This window comes from Geotrypetes seraphini, chromosome 2 (assembly GCF_902459505.1).
Source record: "Geotrypetes seraphini chromosome 2, aGeoSer1.1, whole genome shotgun sequence".
NCBI lineage: Eukaryota > Metazoa > Chordata > Amphibia > Gymnophiona > Dermophiidae > Geotrypetes > Geotrypetes seraphini.
The window spans coordinates 416,896,558-416,923,059 of NC_047085.1; the positions used below are offsets into that span (position 1 = coordinate 416,896,558).

General features: G+C 41.7%; 1 protein-coding gene across 2 annotated transcripts in view; it reads right to left on the minus strand.

The window, feature by feature from the left end:
* ASB4 (ankyrin repeat and SOCS box containing 4) overlaps positions 1 to 26,502 on the minus strand; it is an 88,596-nt gene that overhangs the window by 47,100 nt on the left and 14,994 nt on the right. Inside the window, exons 1-2 of one of the 2 annotated variants that reach the window (XM_033931091.1) lie at positions 21,143 to 21,385; positions 15,038 to 15,337 (exon numbers count right to left, since the gene is read on the minus strand). In XM_033931091.1, coding sequence (XP_033786982.1) covers positions 15,038 to 15,337; positions 21,143 to 21,326 — 484 coding nt within the window. In that variant the 5' untranslated portion in view covers positions 21,327 to 21,385. Of the gene's footprint in view, positions 1 to 15,037; positions 15,338 to 21,142; positions 21,386 to 26,502 lie in introns of those variants that run through there. The other variant, XM_033931092.1, reaches the window with a different exon arrangement.

Sequence of the window (26,502 nt, forward strand, 5' to 3'; positions counted from 1 at the left end):
GTCCAGTATCTCCTTTCTGTGTTCATATTCTCCCTCATGTCTGGCATTGCCCCTCTGTGTCCATTTACCACCCACATGCAGTGCTCCCCTTTGTGCCCCTATGCTCCCATCCATGCCCACCATCTATCCATTTTTTGTACATCTCCCTGTGTCCTGCTTCTCCCCTCTCTTACTCCTTTACCCCAATGTGTCTCTCTCCCTTTTCTTTCCTCCCTCCCTTTGTTAAGTATTTTACTTCATCTTCCTTCATCCCCTTGGTTCAGCAATGCATCTCTTTTTCCCTTCCTTCTCTCTCATCCTTCCTGCAAGTCCAAAATATTTCTTCCTTTCCTCCAGCTCTAGTCACCCCCCCCAGGTCCAGTACCATTCCTGCCCGTCTACTTTGATAAGAAGTTATGGGGCTATGTGCATAGGGCAAAGATTTTTAGCTCATTTAGGCTTTTCTCTTTTATTTTTCATCCTTTTTGCAGTTAGTGTGCATGAAAATATTTAAGACATGCAAAAACTGAATTAATTTAATAAATTTGTGTCCCTAGATACTTTTTTCATGTTTCATCAAGTGATTTTAGCGTATTTTATGGAACAATAAGCACTTTCCAAACACTGTGAACTTGCTTAACTCATAATCAAGAAAAGGGAGTAGTCTTCTTTGCCTTACCCCAAACAACATGCCGACACAGAGTGCCCATACCACTAGCTTGGTAGCACAGCAGGTTCTCTGAATAAGGGGGAAAATCCTTAGAGGAAAAAAAAGTTAAACAAGCAATTAATAATTTAATCAGATAACTTTCTTTTGCCAGGTTTCAAAAGCTATTACTTTGTGTTCTTTATCTCATTATCTATTAAAGTTTCATCTAATAGGGGCATACTTTTAAAGCAAGTACTCTACTAGAAAGTTGTTGCTGTTTTTAATATCAGGCTGCTTATATTTGGAACAGTTTTCCTTTGAATATCACACAGCAACCTTATTCTTCTTCCTGTAATTAAAAACATTCTTAAACTGTAAATTCAATTTATGAATTAATGCATTTTTTTGTCTTAGTTATGTTTACTGGTTTCTATCTATTTTGCACCTACTCTGGGAGTACGCAAACTAAAAAGGTTTGAAATTAAATTAGATTAGATTGATAACTATGCATTTGAGTGGAGTAATCTAGCAATCATACTTTTTTATTCTAGAAAAAAGATAACACACACTCTCTGGATTGAGGCTCAAATTCTCGCTTCTCTTTGTGTAGGACGGGCTGTGTAAGAAGTGTGCAGTTTTGGAGTTTTCTAGCAGTCCTACAGCAGCATTACAAGCCTGAAGGAGGGGTGGTTTTAATGTGAGTTTGGTTTTGATCCACCTGGAGCCAGGCGGTCCTGTGATACTTCAGCAGCAGCAGCAGCAGCAGCAGCAGCAGCAGAAGCAGACACCTTTCCTCCACCCCCACCATGAGTCCAGCAGCTGTCCCAGTCTAGAGGTCTGGGAGGCGGGGGAAAGGTGTGTTGTTTCAGAATCAGCCGAGACAGGAGGCAGGAGGGATCCCTCCTGTGCTGGTTCACCACTGCACCACCAGGGCTTACGGCAGGCTTGGGGCAGGGTGCAGAGATCGCACGGCAGGGAGGGGGGCTAGGTGCAGAGCCTGGCAGGACACTTGAATATAAACCCTCAGTTTATATTCGAGTTAACCTTTTTCCCCCTTTTTAGGAGAAAAAAAGAAGTTACCTCAGTTTATATTCGGATTGGTTTATATATTCGAGTATATACGGTATTTTGATCTGCAAACCCCTCCACGCAGGTCGTGAAACCAGAAGTTACATCAAGGAGGGACTCATCTGCATAAGGAAAACTTTGGTGCAAGCCTCTGAAGATTCTTCTTCATGGCGTGACTGAGGCTCCGGTTCCTGAAGGTAAAATAGGCATGAGGGGAAAGAGATGCCAACCTAGGTGCAATTTATTTTTCCACGGGATCAAGGCTTTTTACCGTTCCCATGGGGCGGTAAAAGGCCTTGTTCCTGTTCCCATGGTAAACCTGCTGCAAGTTTTCCCATTCCAATGGATTTCCCACAGTTTCCTGCTATTTACCATAGGAACCTGTCACATGTCATTCTATAATCCTACGCACACAAATAGAGCTGGTTCCAAGCTCTACTTGTGTGGGTTTGATTATAGTTCCAAGAAAAAGAAGTAGGTGCCCTCATTGATTATTCTATAATCCTAGCCTTGGAGCTGGAGCCAGATGATCACACCTAGAGAATAACATGGGGACAAATTTGTCCCCATACCTGCAGGAACTCAATTTCCCCATCCCATGCCCATGAGTTTTGTTGCTGTCCCTGCCCCATTTCTGTAAGCTCTACCATAACCACAAAAGCCTTGAACACTTATGATTTTATGTTCAAATCTTTTTGTATTGTGAAAGCAGTAGCACCAAAGAACAAAGAATACAGCAAGGTCAAGAGAACCAACATCCAACAATATAAAAATTTTCTGTTTTGATATAACAAGAGTAGAAAACCCATCTCCCAACCACCCCAACCCTACCTATCCACCCAGATCCCTGAACACAACCCCCCTCCCATTCCCACTAAAGAAGTATACAGAAGATGACCATCAAGTCCCTAACATTTGCTGGATTGTGCAGATGAGGATTGAGCTTGCAGGAATGGACAGTGGAGATGTCAAAGGAAAACAAGTGAGCTAATGTGTTTCACGACCCTCTTTATTCAATCAATGACTCATTCAATCAATGACTCGATATGTACATGTTTCAGCCCAACCGGCCTGCATCAGGAGTCTACAAACCATAGACACACGACTCTGAGTCAATATGTGGATTCTTAAGTGCCTTTTTTATTAATTGCCTTGGCATTGTTTGTTTGTTGGGTACAAATTTATTTTTGTTTTTTGTGATTTAAAGAAAATGTATTTTATGATATTGCAATTTAATTTTAGAAATGTAATTCTGTTTTGTACTTTGCAATTATTTATTTTTATGGAAACCGCATTGTTTAAAGGCAGTATATAAATTTTTTAAATAAATATTATTGACAGAAATATACATATATATTTAAAAAACAAATTTACAAAACAAAAAAATCAAAATGTTATTGATCTAATAAGAATATAATACAAAATGAGTTACACTATGCTACAATTTTACAGGATTATGAAGGAACCTCTTCTATTTTTGGATGATGAATCTTTTATTCATGATTGATGTGCTATACTAAATAAATGTTCATTGGATCTGATAATCCTTATTGTGGAAACTGCAAAAAAAGAGAAATGATACACTTAAGGATAACGTGGAAGAGAAAATCAATCATTTGAAAGATGATTACATTATGGAAGGTGTAGAGAATCAAAAAAACAATAAAATGCATCGAAATCTAGAGGACTCTAAAAAAGGTAGCATTTATCCTTGGGCAAAGCCCAAGGAGCAATTGAAGAAAAGAAGGTCCTCCACCGACCATAATGTGTTTGCCAATCACCATTACCAAGGCACATTGGGGCACGGTTTTAATGTTAAACAACAACTCAGAAAATTTGGACAGGTACCCATCATTCAGTTGCCAAATGGATCAACCATTGCTAGATCCTCTACTTCAGATTTTCGAATGAGGAAACGGGTTAGAAGTGATTATGGGGATATGTTTGCATCTCCAACTACTAATCTCACTAGGTTATCTTCAGCTAATGATGTTGAAACCTCAGATGTTTTTTAGAGAAGTTATGCCCTACAAGCAACGGATGAACTGTCAAGGCAGATCTACAACAGGGAACCAGTACCATTACCATCATGGCAGACCTATGATGGACCAGTACAACTCTCATCCAGGAAGAACCTTTTATGCAAACAGAGGAAGGGGAAGAGGCAGAGGAAGAACAAATTATTAAAAGGTAGTATCACTACAGAAGAAATCCCAATTTTCAACATTTCTCAGACCACATTGACAGCAGCTCAAGAAGATGTTTTACGCAAGGACTTATCCTTTGTTCCATCCACCAGATATGATTTATTACAAACCAAGATTGACATCTTCTGTTTTCAAAGGAAATTGCAAATAATGCTCTTTTTTCCAATTGCACACCACAAGTGGAAACCAATTTTTAAACCAGAATCTAAGTGTGTACCTTCAGGGCCACCAGACCCACAGATTTAAGCTTTTTATCAATGTGTTCTACATGATATTCAGCATCTTGAAAGGAGCAGTCAGAAAAAGCCACATTACAATTTATCAAAAGAAGAACTTCTGGCAGTACGAAGTTTGGCATGAAATACTGATATCGTGATCACACCAGCAGATACAGGGGGAGGAGTGGTTTTTATGGACAAGCCCAGATACATTGTGGAAACTGAATGCCAGCTTTCAGACTAAACATATTATATCACCCTCAGGAGCGATTCCACAACAAAATTGAAAGAGAAGATTGACTCTCTGGTATCCATAGCACAGCAGGCTGCTTATATTACTCCAAAGGAGGGTGCATTTCTGACTGTCAAATATCCTAATTCACAAATCATTGACTGAACCTCCTGGACGCCCAATCATCTCTGGCAATGGCTCCATTTTAGAACCATTATCAAAATTTGTTGATTTTTTTCTAAGCCCATTCATTCCTTGTATCAAATCCTACATAAGAGATTCATCATTTATGATCAATGTATTAGACACATTTGATGGAGATTCAGAAGATGTATTATTGATCACAATGGACATTGAATCATTATATACTAACATACCTCAAATATCTGCATTGGAGATTATAGAAAAGACGCTCAAGGAAAGGGAGACCTACAGACAAATTCTAAGTCTGTTCATCTTAACACTGGCAACTATTGTGCTTACTAATAATTACTTTTGTTTTCAAGGGAAATATTACCAACAGATCAGAGGCACTGCAATGGGCTCATCAATGGCCCTGGACTTAGCCAACCTATACTATATGTAGCGGAATTTGAGAATCAATTTATGGAGTCACATCCGTTTGAAAAGGAGATTGCGTTGTACAAGAGGTATATTAATGACGTTTTCATCTTATGGAAGGGTAGTCCCAACAGATTAAAAGAGTTCCACCAATGGTTGAACCTAAGTGACAGTAATTTGAATTTCAAAATGCAATATGACAATCGCTCCATTTATTTCCTTGATATCAAGATCACCAAAATCAGAGGCTAAGATAAGCAGCTACATCAGATAGCAAAAAACTTAGTCCTATCTTTGTTTGGTGTCACATAGATGCCCTCGGGATGGGTCCCAAAGTGACGGGCTGGATCAAGAACTGGTTGAGTGGAAAGCGACAGAGGGTAATGATCAATGGAGATCGCTCTGAGGAAAGGGATGTTATCAGTGGTGTGCCTCAAGGTTCTGTTCTTGGACCTGCTCTTTTTAACATTTTTATAAACGATATTGCTGAAGGGTTGTCGGGTAAGATTTGTCTCTTTGCGGATGATACCAAAATCTGCAATAGAGTAGACACCCAGGATGGTGTGAATAACATGAAGAAAGACCTGGCAAAGCTTGAAGAATGGTCTGAAATTTGGCAGCTAAAATTTAATGCTAAGAAATGCAAGGGCATGTATTTGGGCTGCAAAATCCTGAAAGAACGGTGCAGTTTAGGGGGTGAAGAACTTATGTGCATGACAGAAGAGCGGTACTTGGGTGTGATTGTATGTGATGATCTTAAGGTGGCAAAAGAGATTGAAAAAGTGTCAGCAAAAGCTAGAAGGATGCTAGGTTGCATAGGGAGAGGTATGGCCAGTAGGAAAAAGGAGTTATTAATGCCCCTGTATAAGACTCTGGTGAGACCTCATTTAGAATATTGTGTACAATTCTGGAGGCCGCACATTCAAAAAAATATATAAAGGATGGAGTCAGTCCAGAGGAAGGCTATTAAAATGGTATGTGGTCTTCATCATAAGGCGTATGGGGACAGACTTAAAGTTCTCAATCTGTATGCTTTGGAGGAAAGGCGGGAGAGATATGATAGAGATGTTTAAATACCTACGCAATGTAAATGCGCATGAGTTGAGTTTCTTTCATTTGAAAGGAAACTCTGCAATGAGAGGGCATAGGATGAAGTTAAGATGGATAGGCTCCGGAGTAATCTAAGGAAATATTTTTTTACAGAAAGGGTGGTAGATGCATGGAACAGTCTCCCAGAAGAGGTGGTGGAGACAGAGACTGTGAATTCAAAAGGGCCTGGGATAGGCATGTAGGATCTCTCAGAGAGAGAGAGATAATGGTTACTGTGGATGGGCAGACTGGATGGGCCATTTGGCCTTTATCTGCCATCATGTTTCTATATTTCTATATTGCCCACCACTGAAAATCTAAGACTAATACCATTAGTGGTTAAAAAAAAGTAAGAGAGGGGTGGACTGCCCCAGGCACCATCATGGTAGGGGTGCCGGCACCTCTCTGCCCCCCCCCCTTCATGCCACACTTGCTCCCTCTCTTTCCCGCCTCTCCCATACCTCTTTAAAATCTTTGCCAGCACAAGCAATTACTCTAACCTGCTGCTTGTGCAGGCCTGGCTCCCTCTGAAATCACTTCCAGGTCATATGGCCAGGAAGTGACATCAGAGGGAAATCCAATGCCATTGCAAGCAAAAGGCTGGAGAAGCTGCTTGTGCTGGTGAAGATGTAGAGAGGTACGGGAGTGGGAAGAGAGGACTCAAGTGTGGCATGGGGGGTGGAGAGGAGGATGCAAGGGTGGGGAGTGCCACCACCCCAAGTGCCTCCTACCCTCGCTATACCACTGTCTACTATAATAGGCTTCAATCTACTGTAAATCATTAAGAGGCCTTGTTCTGTTTTAGAAGATCTATGGATTATTTACTGTTTATTTCTGTTCAGTCCTTGTTCTTTTTGATTTTTCACTGAAGTGATGCTAGTCTGCATATCAAGCTACATGAAAATGGAAAGTTCTATAAATAAGGGTCCTCTTTTCAAATTCCCACTGTGTCTTATTCATTGAGTATGTTAAAAACAAACTCACTCAAAGGTTTACCACAAATTCCCTGAGAATGGCACTTCAAGACTTAAATTAGACAGAACTGTTTCTCTTTCCTGGGTGAATAAAATCACAGGTTCTGATTCCTGAGTCTACAGTATGTTGCCTTATTAACAGACATCCATCCATCCTAAGCAGGATGTATAGCTGCATTGGATCTGACTGTGATAAAATAGGAAGATAAGAAGATCTCATCTACAGTAGATAAAAAGGAAATTATATGAAAAGCTATTTTTCTTCTTCATTTTTCCAAAACCATGGCTGTTTAAAACAGAAGTTTCTGCAATGTACAAATATCATTATAATAAGTCTGTAATAAATATGAAATGTGTGTTCGTAAAGATCAATGCAGCACAGTTAAATTAGGGTTATATTCTGCTCATTAGCAATCTCTCTTAGCTATCACCAGCTTATAAATATGGATGGGCATTTTCAATAGGATGTCTATGTATGAGTTTAGACATTGCCCTCCAAAACACTCCCAAACCTACTGGATCAGAGACGTTGGAACGCTGCATGGATTGGGAGGCCCAAGAGCTCTGCCCTAGTCCAATGGAACCCTACAGTACAGACACAGCCTCTTCCCAGCTCCTGACTCCCCACCCACATCCTCTCGGCATTGTAATTGTATGTCTTCAGGCAGCCAAGTGTGCAGCGTCAGTGAGAAGGCCTGCCCCGGAAGTAGAATGAAGTGCTCCGGGGCAGGCTTGCTCATTGATGTGGCAGCTGCCTGAAGATTTAAATTAGAACACCAGGAAGCAGGTGGGAGGGTAGGCACCACAAGAGAACACCAATCATGGCCCCTGCGGCCTCCCTCGTTCCTACACCCTATGTATTGGACTCATCTGTCTACCACCCCAATAGTCCTTATTGCTGCATGTATATGTATAGTAGGTTTTGGTGGGCTCACACTTCCCCCACAAGTGTAGTAGTGTGGGTGGAATATTGGCTCGGGTATCCTTCTCTGGAGTCCACTGAACTGCCCACCTGGCTTCTCCAGACACCTGCTTGCTGTTGTACTAGGACTGGCCATGCTATCTGCAGCTGTCATGGAGACATATATGTACTGTTTCATTCTGATCTTTGGGGGTGGGAGGCAGGGCCGGATTAAAGGATAGGCCCAGTAGGCACAGGCTTAGGGCCTGAAATGGTCAGGGGCCCCGCTGGTGCCGTGCTTTAGGGCCTCACCCTTGCTGGATTCGCCGGTGGCAGCAGCAGCATCATCATTGTCGTCGTCCCCCGACCCTCCTATCTCTCCCTCCCTCCCACCGTGAGACTCTAAACAGCACCGCAGCACTCTAAGCAGGCTGCTTCACAGCTTTCTCCTGCTTAGAGTGCTGTGGTGCTGTTTAGAGTCTCGCGATGGGAGGGAGGGAGAGATAGGAGGGTCGGGTCAGGGGGAGGGGAGAGTAGAAGTCTGCCCCGGGTGCTTGGCCTGGCTTCATGAACTTCTTCGGCTAGCAACAGCATTTACAATTCACTGCTGTTGACGGCTTCAGGCCTTCCTCTCTGCCAGGTCCTGCCTACTTCCTATTTCCATGAAGGCAGGACCCGACAGAGAAGAAGGCCCGAAGCTGGCAACAGCAGTGAATTGTGAATGCTGATGCTGCCCGAAGAAGTTCATGATGCCAGGCCTTGGGTGACAAAAGGAGGAAAGGGAGCAGAGGGGGAGAGACTTGCTGCACCCAACTGGATGGAGAAAGAGAGGGAGAAGGAAGATGAGGGATGGAATGAAAGGAGATGCCAGGGCTTGGAGGGAAGGAAGAAGGTATGCCAGACCAAGGGAAAAGGAAGGGAGAAATGGAGGAGGAGATGTCAGAGCATGGAGGGGGAGGGATAGGGGAGAGATGGAAGAAAAGGAAAGGAGAGAGATGCCAGAGAATCAGGGAAGGGAAAATACCAGATTGTGGGGTAGGAAGGAAAGAAAGGAGAAGAGAGATGCCAGAGCATAGGGGATGGGGAGGTGACAGAGAGAGAAAAATGGAGAGGTTGCAGAGGTTGCAGAGCTGAAATAAATCATGTATAAAGGAGAGAAGGGGCACAGGATAGATAGTTCATGGAAGGAGCATAGAAAGAGGGAAGATGCCATATGGAACAGGGAAAGGGTGGACAGTGGATGGAAGGGGATGATGCTGCATGGAAGACAGAGCGAGGACAGATGCTGGTTAGAAAGAAGAGTGTGAAGACAAGATGATTAAAGCAGACACAACAAAAGGTAGAAAAATATTTTTTGTTGCTTTAGAATAAAATAGTATTGTAGTTGTATTGATAAAACTTTTATAAGCAGAAAATAAGGTAATCTTTTTATTGGACTAATTCTAATACATTTTTTAATAACTTTTAGAGACCAAAACCCCGTTTCTCAGGTCAGGACAGTATAATGTAACAGCAGTATACTATATTGACCTGAAGAAGGAGGCTATGGTCTCTGTAAGTTAATTTAAAAATGGATTAGTCAAATAAAATGGTATATTCTTATTTTCAATTTTTGTTTTATTTCTATTTGTTAATTTGTAAAGTGGTGATTGTCAGTATTTTCAAATTTACATCTGCTATATTTATATTTTGCAGAGTATTAGGGGGCTATGTGTCATTGTTTCTGTGGTGTTTCACTGTATGCAGTTAGGCTTAAGAACATAAGAAGTTGCCTCCACTGGGTCAGACCAGAGGTCCATCGCGCCCAGCGGTCCACTTCTGCAGCAGCCCATCAGGTCTATGACCTGTGAAGTGGTCCATGACTATTCCTATAACCTATCTCTACTTCTATCTGTACCCCTCAATCCCCTTATCCTTTAGAAACCATTCAGTTTAACCTTTATCAACATACAGTAAAACCTTGGTTTGAGAGCATAATTTGTTGCAGAAGCATGCTTGTAATCCAAAGCACTCGTATATCAAAGCGAATTTCCCCATAGGAAATAATGGAAACTCAGATGATTCGTTCCACAACCCAAAAACTTTAATACAAAATATTATATGTACTTGTATTGCAAGACCACACTCATTTAGAATGGTCACTACTCCCGCAGCATCAGAGAGAGAAGAACCATCGGCTCAGTTGTGATGTATGTATACTGTATGTACTTGTATTGTAAAACATTGCTTGTATATCAAGTTAAAATTTAATCAAATGTTTTGCAATCCAAGGTTTTACTGTATTTCTATTTTTAGTTTGTGATTACTTATTCCATACTGGGTGAGGGTGTATCTGTGTTCTGTGTTTATGAAATACATGGTTTTCTGTTAGTGTTGACTAACCTTGTTTGGCGAAATGCATTGGGCATGGTTTTTGGGAGCACCTTTAATAAACCTGATTTGAATCTCCTTATTTTCTGCCGATCTTCTTTTGCTTCATGTTGGATTCTTTGGTGGACATGCTTGCCTTGTTGTTTCGTTACAAGTTAACATACATGGAGTGGAACATACTAGAGGAGTTACAGATTTGGTTGTTTATACATACATATGGGTTACAGACAACAGTGTTCCCTCTAAGCGGGCGGGTGTTGTGAGCAAACTTTTTTCACTGTGAGCTAAAAATATCGGGCGCCAGCAAGTTATGAGCCAAATAAATATGTTGCTTTCTACCACAGAACTTCCTTACGTTTGTATGGAATCTATCCCCTTTCAACTTTAGAGAGTGCCCTCTCGTTCTCCCTGCCTTAGCTACTAAGTCTATTCCCTTCAGTACCTTGAATGTTTCTATCATGTCCCCTCTCAATCTCCTCTGCTCAAGGGAGAAGAGGCCCAGTTTCTCTAATCTTTCGCTGTACGGCAACTCCTCCAGCCCCTTAACCATTTTAGTTGCTCTTCTCTGGATCCTTTCGAGTAGTACCGTGTCCTTCTTAAAGTACCAGTGCTGGACGCAGTACTCCAGGTGAGGGCGTACCATGGCCCGGTACAGCAGCATGATAACCTTCTCTGTCTCTTCAGTCCAGCATCTGCCCCTTCCATTCACTGTCTGTCTTTCCCTGCCATCTCTCCTCCTGCCCCCCCCCCACCCCCCAATTTGGTCTAGCATCCATCATCTTCCTTCTGTTCCCCTCATGGTCTGGCATCTCTATCCTTCCCTCCCCCCTGTGGTTTTTAGCATATCTCTCTTCTCATTTCCTCCACTCAGATCTGATCATTCTCTGCTCTCTCTTCCCTTTTCTTCTCTGGTCTTCCTTCTCTATTTTCTGCCTCCATCTAAATTAAATTCTTTCTTACTATTTAGTCCCATTTCTCTCTTTTCACTGTGTCTACACACAGCTTGTCACCCCTTTCCCTCACCCCTCCATTATCTTACTATTTTCTTCCCCCTTTATTTATCTCCTCCTTCCATCCAGTATGTGTTCTTTCCCCACTTCCATTCAGCATCTGCTCTCCCTTCTCAACTGACATCCATCTGCCTTCTGCTCTCTCTCCCTTCTTCTCACTTCCATCATCTGTCCCCTTCTCTCTCTCTCTCATCTCCTCCATTCCATCATCTGCCCCTTCTCTCTCTCTCTCTCTCCCCCCCCCCCAACTTCCATCATCTGCCCCCCTTCCCCTCACCTTTGTGGGTCACTTTCTTTCCCCTGAGGGTGGCTCATGTCACAGGGGAAGCTTTGGCCGAGCAGAACCGCTTGATTGACAGTGGAACTTACTTGATTGATGTCGATGCTGGGGCCCGTTGCCGTTTGAAGGAAAAAAAAAAAAGGTGGAAAAAAGGAACCTGTAAAGGCGAGAGGAAGGGAAACCTCCAGGACAGCTGCTTTTTGCCCTCCTTCAGCGGCCCAAGAGTTCAGACCAGCAGCGGCAGCTCTGTATGCTTTTAACTTCGGCACAGAGCTGCCCCTAATCAATAGTTTAGCGCGGTTTCATGAGGCAGCCTCGGGGCCTTTGATAGCCGGCCCGCTTCGATGATGCGATGTGGGCCGGCCTAGCAAAGGCCCCGAGGCTGCCTTATGAAACCGCGCTAAACTATTGATTAGGGGCAGCTCTGTGCCGAAGTTAAAAGCATACACAGTTGCCGCTGCTGGTCTGGAGGTGCGGAGACAAGGCAGGAGGCAAACGCGGTGGAAGGCAGGAGTCCCGGCGAAGGCAGGAGTCCCGGCACAGCGACTGCAACAGGAAGTTGCAAGTCAGTTGACACCGGCCTTTCGTTGCGGCGGGGACCGAATCCTTCGCGGACCGGCAAGATTTTGTTTGCGGACCGGCGGTTGAAGAACTGTGCTCTACACTGTGTGCGCTGTGACGAGAAACTTGTGCGCTGCGAGGTAATATTTTGAGCGCCAGCGCACCCCAGCGCAGCTTAGCGGGAACGCACTTAGAGTGAGACAGTTGAGAGGCGTTATAAACTTGGTTATTAATATAGACTTATATTTCAGATAGTATTACTGCTTTATAATATATTTAACAGTCCAATAAATTAGACCCAGGCTAAAGACACCTTCACCATTCATTTAAGGTTACTAAAAGGTAGCCTCAGCCCCAGCACTCCACCGCTAAATCAATGTTTCATTGCGGGAAGAATTATGTGAGAACTCATCATTGGCTGCCTCTAACAAATTATTTAAGCCAAAAGTTTGTTATATCAAAAAGTCTTCATGTACCTCAATAATAATAATAAATATTCAAAGCTTTAAAACGTCATTGTACTTAGCTTGTTTTTATCAGCCAACGTCCGGGAGTAGAACCCGACATGCATGTTTCGCACTACAAGAGTGCTGTATCAAGGGTCTCCCAAGAACGCCCGTGTCATCCGACTCCACCAATTTTAAGAGCGAAAGAAAATTGGTGGAGTCGGATGACACGGGCGTTCTTGGGAGACCCTTGATACAGCACTCTTGTAGTGCGAAACATGCATGTCGGGTTCTACTCCCGGACGTTGGCTGATAAAAACAAGCTAAGTACAATGACGCTTTAAAGCATTGAATATTTATTATTATTATTGAGGTACATGAAGACTTTTTGATATAACAAACTTTTGGCTTAAAAAATTTGTTAGAGGCAGCCAATGATGAGTTCTCACATAATTCTTCCCGCAATGAAACATTGATTTAGCGGTGGAGTGGTGGGGCTGAGGCTACCTTTTAGTAACCTTAAATGAATGGTGAAGGTGTCTTTAGCCTGGGTCTAATTTATTGGACTGTTATTTATGTTTGAGTGACTAGGGCTGAAATGTAACATTGAATCTTAATAGCCATTTTTTGAAGGCTTACAATATATTTAAACACTTTTATGTATGTATGGAAAGAGTTCAGAGTTAAAGTCTGGGTAAGTAGGTGGGAAGGAAGGGGGATTTGTTCAGAGATGTTTGGGGGTTGCATAGAAGAAAAACTGCACTGGTATGCTAATCTTTGTTTGTAAGAACTAGAAGTGAATAAGAAAACAGATAAATGGGGTCGGGGTATGGGTGGGGCAGGGGGCGGGGCAGGGCCTGGGGGCCCCAGTATACTTGTGTGCCTAGGGGCCCTCGAAGAATTAATCCTACCCTTGTGGGAGGAGGTCAGTGACCACTGGGGAAGTGGGGGGGACCATGGCTTCATCCCTTTGGTATTAATCTGGTCAGTTTGGGCACCTTTTTGGCCTTTATTCATTTTTAAAACAGGTCTAGCCCCAAATATCCAGACATTTTATAAAAAGTTCAGTTATCACTGAAAAACGTCCAAGTGCTATGCCTGCCCATAACATGCCCTCTTGAGATTTAGATGCCCTGCAGACAAAAGCCTAGAAAAACATCTAGAACAGGGGGTGGGCAACTCCAGTCCTCGAGGGCCGGAATCCAGTCAGGTTTTCAGGATTTCCTCAATGAATATGTATGAGATCTATTTGTATGCACTGCTTTCAATGTAAATTCATTGGGGAAATCCTAAAAACCCGATTGGATTCCGACCCTCGAAGACTGGAGTTGTCCACTCCTGGTCTAGAAAGTTGGTTTCAAAAATGGCGACATGGATATGTTGGTGAGAAAAACGTCCAAATGCCACTTTATGCTGTTTTTTGGACATTTTTCTGTTTTGAAAATGAGCCCCATAGACAATTATATTGTTAACTATGCGCATATCGAATGCTACACAATTGTTCAAATACCACAATCACTATCGGCCCACTTCTTGACCACACCCAAGAGAAAAATACTAAAAGCTGCCTGTCAGTCTGTGCGTACGGAGCCAGTGTCATCTCGAAGCATCCCCAGTTAAGGCAATTTAACCCCAGCTATGTTTTCAGTAGTCGATGCTATTATTCAAAAATAAATGCTATTCTTCCATAAGGCATGCACTGATTTTGTAGACAGGCTTTTCGTAGGAGGTACTGAGTACCAGCATCTTTTCCATTGCCTGCTAAAAAAAATCCATGGTCTCCAAGAATTAATGAAAGATCCCAGACTCTGCACAATAATTTTGCCTTTTCATAAATTCTTTGGCTGGTCGCAGGGGGCCTGGCTTTTATGGGGTGAGTCCCTCAGCGATCACCCCACCCCTGAAGGTCCAGCATTTGTGTACTGACACCTGTTTTGCTAGAAAAAAATGCACTGCTTTATAATTTTAGGCCTGGATTCTCTAACCGGCGCCATTGTCAGCGGCCGCCTTCAAAACAGCTGCACCGGATACAGAATCGCTGCTCCAGCAAAGGTAAGCACCGGAAACGTAGGCCAGGGTTACCAGGCCTACATTTCCGTCGCCTACCTTTGATGTGAATTGTGCTTCTTTAGGTGCTTTAGGCCGCCTAACGCCACTTCCGGCATTAGCCATGCTGACATTGGTGTTAGGCGGCCTAAAGCGCCCATGGAGACGCGATTCCGGCACCAATAGGTGCCTTGAAACTCAGTTAAAAATGGTGGGGTTTTTTTTTTTTTTTTTTACTGAGCTTGGGCACTTACCAGTGCCTACAAAAGCAGTGCCCTCTAGAGAATCCAGACCTTAACGTTTAGCATGCAGCAAAGTTTAATTCAGCCTTGCCATTTTGAATAATTACTTTAACGCTACTCTATCAGCTATATAGAATTTATCAGAGTGAAGATCCCAGGCTTATTTTACTGTATTTTCATTTCTTGAATTAAGATTTGACTTACCTCTCCAAACCAACTCTTTAGCACAGGGCACAGACTCCTCTGTTACACAAAGGTGCAAGGGTGCATGACCACTCAAAGTAAAGCAGTTCAGTTTAGCTCCATGGTCAAGAAGGATCTTGAGACATTCCACATTTGCAACTTCACAGGCTACATGTAGTGGTGTCTTCCCATTGGGCCTACAGTTAATGGTGGCCTGGTGCTCAAGCAGAACCAGTATACATTCCACATGTCCTAGCATAACTGCTATGTGCAATCCAGTTGCCCAAGAGCATTTTAGTGTATAACTAGGTAGCCAGTAACCTGTAATCACAGAGTTGAAAAAAATTAATTTGCACGTCAGCTATCATGTTTTCACATCACATTTCAAGATATTTTAATATACTACAAAATAGACCATATTTAGGTGGTTTACACGAAAGTATCTAAGAAGCAGGGATGGAAGGAGGAGGAAAACACTTGGGGAGAGGAGAGAAAGAGAAGGATTAACAGTTATGCTTAAGTACAATTGTTGAGTATAAGGGGGGAGGGATATTTGATGTGAGTTAAAATTTGACGGCATATTAAGTGATGTTAAAGTATAAAATAATTGCATCTTATGTTACACTTATTGAAAGTTTTAAAAATGAATAAAGATTAAAAAAACAAACAAACCAGTTTCCCAAGACACAAAAGGCAAGGAGAGAATGCAAAAAATAGACAACTAGATTAGTAAATATTGCTGCCCAATCACTTGTTTAGCCAAACATATGAATCATATCTCAGGTTTGGAATCACTCTGTCTCAGAAAGAAACAATTTGATAAGGAAATGAGTTTTTAAGCTTGCTTTGAAATTTTTAAGTGACAATTCTGATGGAGCACCAGTGGAAGTGAAACCACTGAAAAACAGGTGTTCCTAGTAAGATATGTGTGAATTTGGAGACCTGTTGATATAACCAATAGATGTTGTCTGGATGAGCGTAGAGTGTGAGCTGAAGAATATAAGAGGGATCAGTACAGAAATTGAGATAGGTAAGAGTGAAAGATCTGATGGATCAAAATTACAATCTTAAAAAGAAAAATGTTGATGAATGGGAAGCCAGTTCTCACATTTTATTCACATTTCAACTTCATTTGATATAACAAACATAAAGATATCTAAGAACATTAGATCATAAGAGCCTAGTCTCCTGTTTCCAACAGTGGCCAACCCAGGTCATAAGTACCTGGCAAAATCCCAAAGAGTAAAACATATTTTATGCTTTCTCTCAGGATTTTCCTGCCAAAATTCAAATTGGTGACCAACGGACTTTCCTGCCTCATCCACCTCAAGCTCCAGCCAATCAAGTTTGAGGACCCACTGTATAGAAAGACAAACTGCAGAACACACAGCATGCCCTGATGAAAGCCAAAGCATGATGGCTGAAATGTTGGTTTTACCTACCCAGGTTCTACCTGCCCAGATGCGGCAAGACCTGGAAAGCTGCAACAATCATATTTTATGCTGCTTATCCTAGGAATAAGCAGTGGATTTCCCCACATCAATCTTAATAATAGCTTATGAACTTCTCTTTTAGGCAGTTAGCCAAACCTTTTTTTTTTTTTAACCCTGCTAAGCTAACTGCCTTTACCATATTCTCTGAAAATTAATTCCAGAATTGAATTAGAAATTGAGAAAAGAAATATTTCCCCTGTTTGTTTTAAATCTACTACTTAGCTTCATTGCATGTCCCCTAGTCCTAGTATTTTTGGAAAGTGTAAACAAGAAACTCCACTCAGTATTTTATAGACCTCTGTCATATCTCCCCTGAGCTGCCTCTTCTCTAAGCCGAAGTGCCCAAGCCTCCTTAGCCTTTCCTCATAGGGAAGTTGTTTCATCCCTTTTATCATCTTTGTTGCCGTTCTCTGTACCTTTTCTAATTCGGTTGTATCTTTTTTGAGATACGGCGACCAGAAATGCACACAGTATTACGAGGTGTGGTCACACCATAGAGCAATGCAAAGAACATAAGAACATAAGGCATGATAACCTTTTGATCTTTGTTTTCCATTCCTTTCCTGATAATTCCTAACATTCTGATTTGCTTTCTTAGCTGCTGCACATTGAGCAGAGGGTTTCATTATATACTCAACAATGACACCTAGATCCTTTTCCTGGGTGGTGACACATAATGTGGAACTCTGCATCTTGTACCTATAGTTTGGGTTCTTCTTTCCCACATGCATCACTGTGCATTTGCTCACATTAAACATCATCTGCCATTTTGATGCCCAGTCTCACAAGGACCTCTTGCAATTTCTCTCAATCCTCTTGCGATTTAACAACTTTGTGTCATCAGTAAATTTATTTGTCTCTAGTTATTACCATCTATAGATCATTGATAAGTATGTTAAAAAGCATCAGTCCTTGCACAGACCCCTGGGTAACCCCACTATTTACCCCTCTCCATTAAGAATATTGACCATTTTAACCCTATTCTTTTTTCTATCTTTTAATCCATAGTACAGCATCAGATTTTCACTCAAACATCTGAGCCCAGGATACCAGAGGGGCACTCTAGGGGGTACTGCAGTGAATGTCATATTTTAAAGTCCCAGGTACACATCACTATAAACTGCTTACATTGTATGGTGAGCCCTCCAAAACCTATTGACACTTGCAGGCATATGGACTATTGTTGTGGTATACAGGTGGGTACAGTATGTTTCTATGTTTCTACAGTAAGTTTTGGGTGGGTTTTGGAAGGCTCACCATACAATGTAAGCAGTTTTTTGTGACGTATACCTGGGACTTTGAAATATGACATTCACTGCAGTACCCCCTAGAGCAGGGATCTCAAAGTCCCTCCTTGAGGGCTGCAATCCAGTCGGGTTTTCAGGATTTCCCCAATGAATATGCATTGAAAGCAGTGCCTGCACATAGATCTCATGCATATTCATTGGGGAATTCCTGAAAACCTGACTGGATTGTGGCCCTCGAGGGACTTTGAGACCCCTGCCCTAAAGTGTCCCTCTGCTCAACTATATGAACAGTTTGCTAAGAATGATGGCTGCTTTGACGTCTGAAAAGCTTTCTTTTGTGTGTTTTTCATATGGACATCTTTATATTTGATAGACGTACTAAGGGCCAAACCATCTAAATAGGTAATTTAAAAAAAAATTTTTTTTTTAAAGATAACACATCTTGCTGTTTTGAAAAAGGACATTTTCTTTACTGGATTTCTGGACGTCTTTCCCAAAATGTCCAAACTCATACTTAGGGCTCCTTTTACTAAGCTGCGGTAGCGTTTTTAGCGCAAGCTAACCCCCGCACTATGCGGAAAAACTAACACCAGCTTTATGGAGGCATTAGCGTCTAGCACATGCGGCATTGTAGCGCACGCTAAGTGCATGCTATAACTGCTAGCACAGCTTAGTAAAAGGAGCCCTTAGATATCCTATCAAAAATGCCCCTCCACGTGTTATAATAAGATGCAGAATAGAGCGCAGACCAGTGATAGATATTTTGAGTCAATGGGATGGACTGGAATCCAAGGAGCAAGTGGTGATATTGATATGGAACAGGATTTTGTTTCAACAGGATATAAAATGTTGACTAGGTTGATCTTAAACTCTGAGGTGAATGAGGAGTGAATACATCTGGGAAGACTGTAGTATTTCAACTTTAAAAGTTAGCCAACTCATCTGCACTGGGTCTAAAGGCTTGAGTACTTGTTTGGGTATGCTGAGTAAGTCATAGAAAGAGTTTATAAAGGATACTTGTAAAATTAGAGGCATCACAGGTCTGTTTAGAAAAGTAGGCCTTTTTTGCAAAGCTTGCTGGTTAACATAATAGCATCACATTTGTTTACATTTATATAGCAGATCAGGGGTTTTATATTTCTGCCCAGCACATTGCGTGCTACGAACCTGTCATTGGCATAGTTATAGACCTTGATGGAACCAGGGCTGACACTGAGAATGTGAGGCCTTAGCTTAATAACTACATTTTTATGCAGGGTGTTATTCCAAAATTGAATCTGTTCATCTAATTGAAAAGTGTTAAAATCTGCAGGAACTAAACTACCTAAATTTGGAAGAGAAGTGGGATCTCCTCTATATCTTCCTTGGTAAAGACCAAAACAAAGATTTAATTTAATCTCTCCTCTATGACCTTGTCTTCCTCTCGGACATCTAGCGATCCAACTAATTCTTGTCCTGGTTTATTGCTTCTAAAATATCTAAAAAAGATTTTACTATGTGCTTCTGCCTCCAACACAATCTTCTTTTCAAGATCTCTCTTTGCCTTCCTTATCAGCGCCTTGCATTTGTCTTCCTTATGCTGTTTCCTTCTGTTTTCAGTCGGATCCTTCTTCCACTTTCTGAAGGATTTTCTTTTAGCTTTAATAGCTTCCTTCATTTCACTTGTTAAGCACGATAGCTGTCTTTTGGTCTTCCTCCTTGTACATGGAATATACATCTGGTCTGGGCTTCTAGGATGATAGTTTTGAATAACTGTCATGCCTGATGTAAATTTTTTACCTTTGCAGCTGCTTTTCTAAGTTTTTTCACCATTCTCCTCATGTTATCATAGTCTCCTTTTGTAAAGTTAAATGCTATTGGATTGGATTTCCTGTGTGTACGTTCTCTAGAGATTATATCAAATGTGATCATGTTATGATCATTGTTATCAAGACAGATAGGAAAGGGTGATCAGTGAAGTGTATCACCAGCCTTGAAACCCAGACGAGGCATCACCAATTGTAAAGATCAGTGAACAGGTGAGTTTTAAGGGTATCTTTGAAGCAAAGGGGGGAGGGGAGATAACTGAAAGCAATTGATCAAATTATATCAAAATGAGGGTGGGAAAAGATAGGACAATTAATAAATAAAATGAAAATGATGCTCCAGAACTGAAAATTGTAGAATAAAGTAAGGAGAGACAAGAAGAAAGAAGGGAAAAAGATATGAGCAAGTGAAGAGGAATGCAAGCTGAGGGAGGGGGGGGGGGGCAATTTGATTGAAGACAGTGCAAAACTGAAGTGAGAAACAGGGAGTGGTTTGTGTTCAATATAGCAAGAGAAGGCAAGACTAAAGAGGAGAAAGAAAAGAACTGGGACCTGCGGGAGTAGATCTGATAGACATGGATAGAGCTGTGTGGTGGCAGCTAGGAGCCATAAGGAGCAAATGTCTTCTTGGGAAAGACATTTGCTTTAAAGGCACATGCACTGCTAGCTGGAAGGAAAGCAAAGTTCACGTTGCTAAATTAATCTCTGAGTATATGATGCAATAGTTAACGCTACAGCCTCGGCACCCTGAGGTTGTAGGTTCAAGCCCACGCTGCCCCTTGTGACCCTGGGCAAGTCCCTTAATCCCTTCATTGCCCCAGGTACATTATATAGATTGTGAGCCCATCAGGACAGTCAGGGGAAAATGTTTGAGTACCTGAATAAAGTCATGCAAACCATTTTGTGCCTCCCTGGGAGAACAGTATACAAAGTTGAAAAAAAATAAATAAAGGACCTACTATTGAATCATTAGTTTGAGGTATTATGATTATTGCAATGCTGTGAACCACTTTAGTCAAACTTCTGTTTAAGGAAGGCTGTATCAAAGTGCAAGATTATGTAACATAACATAACTATTCTTCGTATCTGCCTTTTCTCTGTTTGTTATTGTGCAGTGCATTATGCCTTTCTGTAACTCTGCATATCTGCTCCATGCTGTGCTTCCTATAACAAACTGAAGCCAAAGAGTCAACTAGGATTGTCACACTTTAACCCTTTCAGGACCATAAGGATCGTAGGCCAATTTTTGTGGTTTTGATGACATTTTTATGGTAAAAAGGGCTTGCAGATGCCAAAAAATTGATTTTTTTGTGAAATATCATTATTTTTTTTTTAAAAAATCACACTTCTGGCTTATGGACAGTGTGGCAAGTGAATCTTCTCGTCAATCTGGCAACGACGCTAATGAATGAATGTCGGAACCAGTTTGTTTACATAAAGGCAGTATCCTATGGAATCCGTACATATCAAATTTAGAACTGTAGACTTTCCCAATCAAAATTTATAGGATTTTAAAGTTATGGGACAAATATGTCCCTTGGTCCTGAAAGGGTTAAAGAAAGGCAAGTATAAGTACTTTACCTTGTTTGTAAGAGGCCAAGACCAGGTTCTGATCCTCCACCTCAAACACTGTGTCCACATCCGCTTTCTTCTCAACCAAAAGCTCTTGTAGTTTCTCAAAGTCATTTGATTTCAAAGCTTGAAGACAGGCTGCTTTCATTAATATTTCAGCAGCTGTCCGTTCGGAGCGTCTGATCTCCTCCATCCTGGAGTTCTCTCCCTCCTTCCACGTTAGTGTTGTGTTTTAATAGGATTGTACCGTATTTAATGGGGTGATCCACCAAACTGCCAGCACAACATGGCCAGAGCAGACACAATCTGGAATTCCCTTAAACTGCAAGGTAAACATATCACCCAGTCATGCTTGCTGAGCTGTTCTATTTATACACAACCATCCAAACTTTGCATTGCTAGTCTTGGCTGTAACTATCTTTACTTCTGATGAACTGCAAATATATCCCACATTTTGTGATCCCTTTTACAACCTGTAAACATGGTCTTGCAAGTTTAAATGCACTTATTTGTATCCTATAAGAATATTTTTTGTAACCCTGTGTTGTACCTCTTATAATGGAGTGTCACATGCTCTGCCTGAGTTTGCCTGCTACATCACTGGTAAATAATAAAAGTGATTAAAAACTCTGGGCTAGATACACTAAAGTTTCTGATTGTCTAACAATCTTCGCTAAACTGGCTTTGCCGACCCGATGCCCAAAACAGCTCACTGCATGGTTTTCCATGCGGTCCCACATTCTCCCATTCTGGCATGCAAGTTTAGGGTATCGACCGGAAGCCTGGTTTTAATATTAATGACCTCATTTGCATGCCACAATCGAGCTAGTAAGACTGACCAGGAAAAGCCAACACCTGTTGGTAACCTATTTATTTTTCTTTTTTTTTCCTATGGGCACAAATATGCTGATTTTAAAAATGCTTTGCCGTGCTGACCCTCCCCTGATGACCTCTCCCCCGATGACCACGGTACAAAAAAATTGGCAGCAGAGATGCCCACTCCCTCCTGAGAACCCCCCCCCCTGCAAAGCCCCCTAAACTAACCCTCCCCTCTCCTTCCCCAAAAATTGGCAGGAGTGATGCCCACTCCCTTCTGCCACAATGAACCAACCCCCCCTGCACTTATTCCCCCCCTTGCCTTGCCCCCCCCAACCAACCTTTCCCCTTCCCTTCCCCATTCCCCTTCCTAAAACAAAAAAAATCAGCAGAAAGGATACCCACTTCCTCCTGCCACCAGATGCCCCAAGTCCCCCCCAAACCAACCCCCACTCTCCCTGAGCCTCCCCTGTACCTTAAAAATAGATGACAGCAGGAGGGATGCCCAGTCCCTCCTGCTCTCCAGGCCCACCACTCCAAAATTACGAGCCTTCCCCTTCCTGGTGCATCTTAGGATGTACGGGGAGGAGCCTTAGGTATCTGAGACAATCAGGGCCTTGGACTCCTCCCTTTGCTGCCGTCAAACCCTAGCTGTGTCAGTTGCACAGGAAGATACCCCTTTTCTTCCTATTACAAGCAATCAACATAATGCTGTTTTAAGGAGTGGATATCTTCTTGTTCCAAAGTTGTGGATTATCTTCTTTCTTGTCACTAATAAAGTCTGCATCAGTAACATCAGTCTCCACAGCATCCTTTGTTTTACATTAAGATTAATATCAGATAATATTAACAGTTTTAAAGAAAAAGGATTTCAATAAAAGCCAAAGTGTAACAGCGTTTTGAACAGTACTGAAGCTAGTGTTCAAGCTGGTTTTACATGAACATGTTTTTCCATGGTTAGGACCACAGCGGAACGCGACCTAGGAGTGATCATTAGCGAGGACATGAAGGTTGCCAATCAAGTGGAGAAGGCTTCCTCCAGGGCAAGACAAATGATGGGGTGTATACAAAGAGGTTTCGTCAGCAGGAGACCTGAAGTTGTGATGCCGTTGTACAGAGCCATGGTGAGGCCTCACTTAGAGTACTGCATTCAGTTTTGGAGACCTCACTACCGAAAGGACGTGCTGAGAATCGAGTCGGTACAGCGAACGGCCACCAGGATGGTCTTGGGGCTCAAGGATCTCACGTATGAAGAAAGACTAAAGAAATTGCGACTGTACTCACTTGAGGAAAGAAGAGAACGGGGAGATATGATTGAAACGTATAAGTATATCACGGGACGCATCGAGTCAGAAGATGATATCTTCCGGCTCATGGGACCCTCGACCACCAGAGGGCATCCGCTGAAAATCAGGGGAGGGAAGTTTTGTGGCGACTTCAGGAAGTATTTCTTCACCGAGAGAGTTGTGGATCATTGGAACAGACTCCCACTCCAGGTGATAAAGGCCAGCAGCGTGACGGATTTTAAGAGAAAATGGGATACTCACGTGGGATCTTTAAGTGAGTAAACTCAGGGGGGGGGATACATGGAATGGGCAGACTTGGTGGGCTATAGCCCTTTTCTGCCGCTTTTTTCTATGTTTCTATGTTTCCAAGTGGCTGTGTCTTTTCTATTGTTTTACCTATTTTTAATCAGTATGTTTTTTGTTTTAGACACAGCACTTGGATCTCCTAAAGAAGTTAGTATGTGAAATGGGTCTCCATCAGGCCACAAGATAAGTGCTGATTTATTATTTATATTCACTTATCGCATTACATGCTGAATTAGATTAGTTATATAGAGGATTTTTTGTGCCTATAAAAGATATCGAGTCCATATATGCTGTTATAGCTGTTCACCTCTGGACCACTAAGGTTTTTTCTTCCATTTTAAGTAGATTGAGATCTGTTTTGTTTGATTTTGCTAGACTAGCAGAGTCAACATCCGAGAGGGTGACCTCATCTTACTCAAAGATAACCAAACCCAACGCAATGATTGACCTCTGGTGCTGGTCACCAGAGCGGTTCCCAGCAATGATGGGAAAGTCCAAAAAGTGAAAGTAAGAACCATGAAACAGGGAACTGCAAGGACCTTCAAGTTTCAAATTTAATAATAAAATTTGAACAAAACACTTATCTTGGTTTACTAAGCGAACTACAATAAAATAATGGGTATAGTTAATAGCAAAAATTTGACACTACAGACAACACAAAAAACATTAATTGACTGGTACTAAAGGGTAAAAAGGGAGAAATACAATCTTTTTGAGAAAAGAAACAAAAAAGGCAAATATGACAGGAATGGGGAAAAAAATCAGCTGAAAATAGCTAAGGAAAATTTAGCAATTATAAGCATCTTTAAAAAGAAAACATTTAAGGCTACTTTTGAAATGATCCATATTCTTATCTTCCCTTAGGTATAATAGAAGGGCATTCTGGATCTTAGGAGTAAATACCCCAAAAATATCTTGTCGATGTGTGCTTATAATCTTTAGAGATGGGACCATTAGTAAATGTTGGTCCATTGAACGAAGTGTACGAGATGGAGTTTTGAATGTTATGGTATGGAGGACCTCTCATATACTGACAGACTGAAAAAGCTGGGGCTTTTCTCCCTATAAAAGCGGAGACTTAGAGGAGACATGATAGAAACCTTCAAGATCATGAAGGGCATAGAAAGAGTAGATAGGGACAGATTTTTCAAATTATGGGGAACCACAAGTACAAGGGGGCACTCAGAGAAATTGAAAGGGTCTGGTTTTGAACAAATGCTAGGAAGTTCTTTTTCAACCAGAGGGTGGATACATGGAACGCGCTACCGGAGGATGTGATAAGCAGGAGCACGCTACAGGGCTTCAAAGAAGGTTTAGATAGGTACCTGGAAGACCAAGGGATTGAGGGGTATAGATAGGAGTAGAGGTAGGTTATAGGGATAGGATTAGAGACAGTACAGAATTAGTCAGGGACATTGTTCAGGCAACTAGGCCTGATGGGCCGCCGCGGGAGCGGACCGCTGAGCGAGATGGACCTCTGGTCTGACTCGGCGGAGGCAACCTCTTATGTTCTTATGTAATAATAATATGATCTTACATTAAATTCTGTGGGTGATCGTAAGCCAATGTGCTTTTTGTAAAAGGGCAGTTACACAATCATACCTTCTGCAGACCCGTTACTGATATTGTGCTCCTCATGCCTAGGGTTGCCAGATTTTACATTTGTAGCCCTGCCTCCGCTGCTTGCTCTTGCCCAACACAATTTCGGGGGAAGCTTTTCAAAACCCGGACAAATTGTCAGGTTTTGAAAAGCCATCAGGACCCCCGGATTAACCATACGAAGAAGCATGATCACCATGGACCTCTGCCCACCTTTGAAGATTAAAAGACTCAGAGACTCTCTTTCTTGTTCTTTATGTTGTTTGTCTATGGTGTCAGTCTCTCGTTTCAGCCCCTGCGAGACTGCAAAAGAGAAGTCATCTATCAGCCAGAGGCATCAAGAAATGCCATCCAACCTTCAAATTCCAGTTATTTATGGAATATTATTTTATATTATAATATGGAATGTTATTTTTTAAATTACATTTCAAATTTAACATATCACCAATATATAGAAATATACAGAAATATAGATATAATAGTAATCCCAAAGTATAAGTATAAAAAAACACCAGAAAAAAAGATATTATTAAATTGTCCACAAGTGAAGTAACGGATCTAAGATTTAACTAATAAAGGGAGTCTTTTACTAAAGTGCGCCAGCCGATTTAGTGCACGCTAAATTCTAATACGTCCATAGAATATAATGGGCACGTTAGCATTTAATGCACGCTAAATGAGCTAGCACGCCTTAGTAAAAGATCCTCAAACAGAGGAAATGTTTTATACCTTAGAGAATATCCAGGATCAAAACCCATCCAAGCCATCCCTTACAGTGACGATAAGGTTCTTATACAATTACATTAACATCCTCCAATTGTTTAGGATACAGAAATTGAAAAATGATTACCCTCAAAAAGTCACAAAACAAATACAAGGAAAATGCAAAATAAATTCAGCGCCCAGGGCTTAAAACCCTAGAACGAAAGGCCAAAAAGGCCTTGCGCCGCATTTGTGTACCTCTATCTAAATCAAGAAATTCTCTTATTTTTGAGCCCAAAAAAACAAAGCATCAAGAAATCTAAAGGAAAGTTTCAAAATATTGTTATGGTCATGCTCCAAAGCAAAAGTTACTACCATAGTTGCTCTCTGTGTAACTATTTCCAAAGAAGATCCTAAGAAAGATGTTAAATTAATTTTGACATTTTTAGAGTTCACTAAGAACATAAGAATAGCCTTACTGGGTCAGACCAATGGTCCATCAAGCCCAGTAGCCCATTCTCAATGGTGGCCAATCCAGGTCACTAGTACCTGGCCAAAACCCAAGGTGTAGCAATATTCCATGCTCCCGATACAGGGCAAGCAGTGGCTTCCCTATGTCTTTCTCAATAACAGACTTTGGACTTTTCCTCCAGAAACTTG